The sequence below is a fragment of the Myotis lucifugus genome, unplaced genomic scaffold (genome assembly GCF_000147115.1).
Source record: "Myotis lucifugus unplaced genomic scaffold, Myoluc2.0 scaffold_157, whole genome shotgun sequence".
NCBI classification, from domain to species: Eukaryota; Metazoa; Chordata; class Mammalia; order Chiroptera; family Vespertilionidae; genus Myotis; species Myotis lucifugus.
In genome coordinates, this window is record NW_005871205.1 from 207,393 (window position 1) to 211,419 (window position 4,027).

The window sequence follows — 4,027 nt, forward strand, 5'->3', positions numbered from 1 at the left end:
ATCCACTCAGCCAAACTGGCTAGGCTGTCATATTGTTTTCTAAAAATATGTTTTATTGATTTCAGAGAGGAAGGGACAGAGAAGAGATAGATAGAACATCTATGATGAGTGAGAATCACTGGTCGGCTGCTTCCTGCATGCCCTTCACTGGGGATCGAGCCCACAACCTGGGCATGTGCCCTGACCAGAATGGAACCTTGACCTCCCTGGTTCATAGGTTGACACTCAACCACTGAGCCACACCAGCCGGGCGGCCCTGTTTGTTTTACGGGGTCCCCACTGATCAGCAAACTCGGGAGAATGACCAAGGGCCCAGGACCTTACAGCACGTGTGGGGGCAGGTTTCACCTCACTGCCGCCTCGCCTTCAAAGCCTGGGGGTGGCTCTCCACGCCTGCCCACACCCTCGCTCCATGTGGGTTGGGGCTGCGGAAAAGAAGGCCAGTGGGCAGCCGCTGAGCAGGCCGGCCTCAGAGGGACTCCCAGGGTGTTTCCTGGCACCTGAGGCTCAGGACACCCATCCATGGACGCCAGAGACACCCAGCACCCCTCTGACCACACCCCAAGCCCCTGCATCGAAAACCTGCCCACAGATGGGTTCACCAAGCCCTCAAACAGGCGTTTTGTACCAGGGCCCCACAGGCTCTGGGACACAGGCAGGGAGGGTGGCATCCAGGAAGTTCAAGAACTGGCACATGACAGGTGCCACCTGCTTTGGATGGACTCGTATCGACCTGCAAGTCTGGACAGCAGACTGAGAGCCCCTGCTCTGTAGCCCCCCGCCCCCCCCGCCCCCCCGTGGAGGCTCACAGGGCGGGGACAGGGCGGGGTGGGGCAGGGTGCCCTCAGGATGCCCGGTTTGCCACTGTTTACCAACAGCCAACACGAAAGCATGTCCCTATTTTATCTACGACCCTCATCCAGTGGTGACATCAGAGGTCCCTGCCCCATCTGGGGGCGGGAGGGGCGGGGGGGGCTGCTGCTGTCCCCTCATGTGTCATCCCTGCACACTCCCCAAACCACTCCTCACAGTTCCGTCCCCCAGTGGCTCCTGGGAAGCCAAAGTAGTGACCCAGGCTGTCATCAGTCTTAAGCTGACCCCTAGGGGACAGCTGGGACACAGCAGGGCCCTGAAGGCCAGGCCTACAGGATTAGGACCTGTCCCAGGCCGGGCCCCCTCTGCTCCCCACACATAGGAGCAGCTGTGGTCTCCCCCTCCTGGCCTTTAGCCAAATGGAGCCCAGAGACCAACGTAACAGGAGCCTGAGGCAGAAGGGGATTCATTCACATCATTCACATCACGGGGCCTGGGGCCTCTAGGCCGTCACCATCCACCACCACAGGCTCCCACTGGACCAGCAGGCTGACCTTTGAACTGTCCCGCCCACCCCACCCCCCTGCCAGCACACGGGAGCCCCTGGTGAGGAACAGAGCCCAGGTCAACCAGGCTGTCCTACTGGGTGCTCATGAACAAGGCTGCCCACTGTGTCTGGCGATCAGTTGCCATCTTGCTGGGCTCTGGCCACCTGGAGGGCCAGACCCACACGGAGGGCAGAAAAGAGTTCACGCAGAAGGAGCTTATACCAAAAGAAACGAAAACCTATTCGCGTGCGAAGTCCTGAGAGAGGAAATGAGGGAAGTCCTGGGGGTGCAGAAATTCGACTGACGTGATCTTTGCTTTCCTGTCACCTCCAGATTTTGTATTCTGGAAAAACAATATCGCCTTAAGAACAGGCAACCCTTTTGCTGGAGATTGGGTTATAAAAACTCTTCCTGTACGAGATTCAAGATTCGCAGAGCTTCCAGGCTGGTGAGCACGCTGTACGGGGAAGGCGGGCACTGGAGAAGGCACGGGGTCTCTGTACCACCCCCACCCCCCATACCTGGCCCCTGCAGACTTCCCATGTGGCTGTTCCTGAGTTCTGTCCTTCATAATTAACTGATAATAATAATGAGGAAGAGCGTGAAGAAATAAAATGGAGTCACTATAGTCATGCTGCTAAATTACAAAAGTCAAGTAGACTGAGACCTGAGGCCACGCTTCTGTTCTTGTTTGAACTGGCCTGGGAACTTAAACTTTTGAACTTTCCAGTCCTGCCTCAATGCCTGGACATACATCAGCCTTCCAGGTAAGCCTCTGATCGTCCCCCAAGGACTAAGGAAGGAATGTTCCTGCATCCAGACCACCTGACTTGCCAGCCCCTACCTTCCTGCTGACGAGGCCTGCAGGACCGGTTCTTGTCAAGAAAGCAATCTTTACTATATGAACTCTCTGCTCTCCTTTTTTTTCAGAACACTTCTGGGCATGGCCTCGTCGCTATTTCCAGTTTGCAAACCCTAAAGACCCTTGAAAAAAATCTTTGTCACTCGTGCCAAAGCCTCCTGACTCTTCCTGAGTTCATTCGACAGTGATGCCGTGCTTCCCTGTGTTCTGTCTGTTGTTCTAGGGACCTGTGAACCCGCATTTGCAGGCAGCAGCAGAGGGACAGGCAGCCTGGGTGCCCCATGTATGGCTGCCCCCAAGTGGGGCTGTCTTGTGAGGCTGAGCCCGTGACCCTGGGTCTGTAACTCTGGGTAGATAGTGTCAGAATTGAATTGAATTGCTGGACACCCAGTTGTGTCGGAGAATCGGGGAACTGGTGGCTGTTGTTTTTGGAAAAAAAAAACATGTAGGGACCTGCTGGCTCAGGGGGTTATGCACAGGAGAAAAGGAAAAAAGTGCCGTCCTGCCTGCTGATAACCCCGGGCCTGTCACTGTCCCTCTCTGGGCGCAGTTCCTCCCTGGTGCAGAGGGGAGTCAGGGTGTTCTGTGAGGATGCCAGCCCCTACCTTCTCTGCTGTGGCTTCCCAAGGGGCTTCTTGGCTCTGCTTCCAAAAACTATTTCTTTCTTTTTTAAAAATATATTTTATTGGTTTTTTTTTTGTTTGTTTGTTTTTACAGAGGGAAGAGAGAGGGATAGAGAGTTAGAAACATCGATGAGAGAGAAACATCAATCACTGCCTCCTGCACACTCCCTACTGGGGATGTGCCCGCAACCAAGGTACATGCCCTTGACCAGAATCGAACCTGGGACCCTTGAGTCCGCAGGCCGACGCTCTATCCACTGAGCCAAACCGGTTAGGGCCAAAAACTATTTCTTGCTTTGAAGCCTAAGGGTCCTCAAAGGAGGCTCTGGGCCCCCCAGACATTGAAGCGGTGAAGCCAAGGCAAGAAGACCCAGAAGGGCCGGTGGGCCAGGTGGGCTGCAGAGGTGCCACCATTGCTCCCGAGCGAGGTGGGCCCGAGGCCGCCCGCTCTTACCTGCTCCACACAGTCTGGGATCTCCGGGGCGCAGGGCAGCGTCCCTACACTCTCCATGGACAGCACGTCCTTCAGCAGCTCCTCACAGCCTGTGGACGGACAGACAGACAGACAGTGGGGGTCAGAGCCTCAGCCTGGCATGGCAGCTTTACTTCTGATGAACAGGCCTTCGGGGAAGGGCTGCGGGAAGGCAGAGAGCTTGCACTTCCAGGAGACCAGGGGTTCATTCGAAGGAGGAGCTGGGACCCCCAGGCTGTGGAGAAGACAGCCTGCGGAGGGAGCTGGGACAGGTCCTCACCCTCCAGAGGTGCTTTCACTGGGAATACGCAGAGAGGAGACTCCCAAATGCAGAAGGCAAGCTGAGGGCAATGGGAATCAAGGAGGCCTTCCTGGAGGAGGGGGTGTAAGACAGTACTGCCTGCCTGACTTGCAGGGACTCCAAATGCACACAGTACCCTGAGGCTGAGGCCTCTGCAGCCCTGCAAACTCCAGACGTCTCAGAGAGGGCCCCCCTCACGATGGCTCCACCTCCTGCTGACTCAGTTACACAGGTGGCCTCCCTCCTCGGTCCCTGAGCAAATGACCCCAAAACATATCAGACAAAGAAGGTCAAACCTGCAAAGTGCCTAGCATGGGCACATGGTGGTGGACCCATGGTTCAAACAACTCACTCAGAATCCTTTACTGCTGTGTGCAGTCCCCTCCACTTCTCAGCTCACTCCCTTTG

The 4,027-nt window shown here is 56.1% G+C and overlaps 1 protein-coding gene across 1 annotated transcript in view; it reads right to left on the minus strand.

The window, feature by feature from the left end:
* RAB11FIP4 (RAB11 family interacting protein 4) overlaps positions 1-4,027 on the minus strand; it is a 70,774-nt gene that overhangs the window by 65,581 nt on the left and 1,166 nt on the right. The window contains exon 2 of the mRNA XM_006095563.3: positions 3,301-3,389. Within this exon, the coding sequence (XP_006095625.2) occupies positions 3,301-3,389 (89 nt within the window). The remainder of the gene's footprint in view (positions 1-3,300; positions 3,390-4,027) is intronic.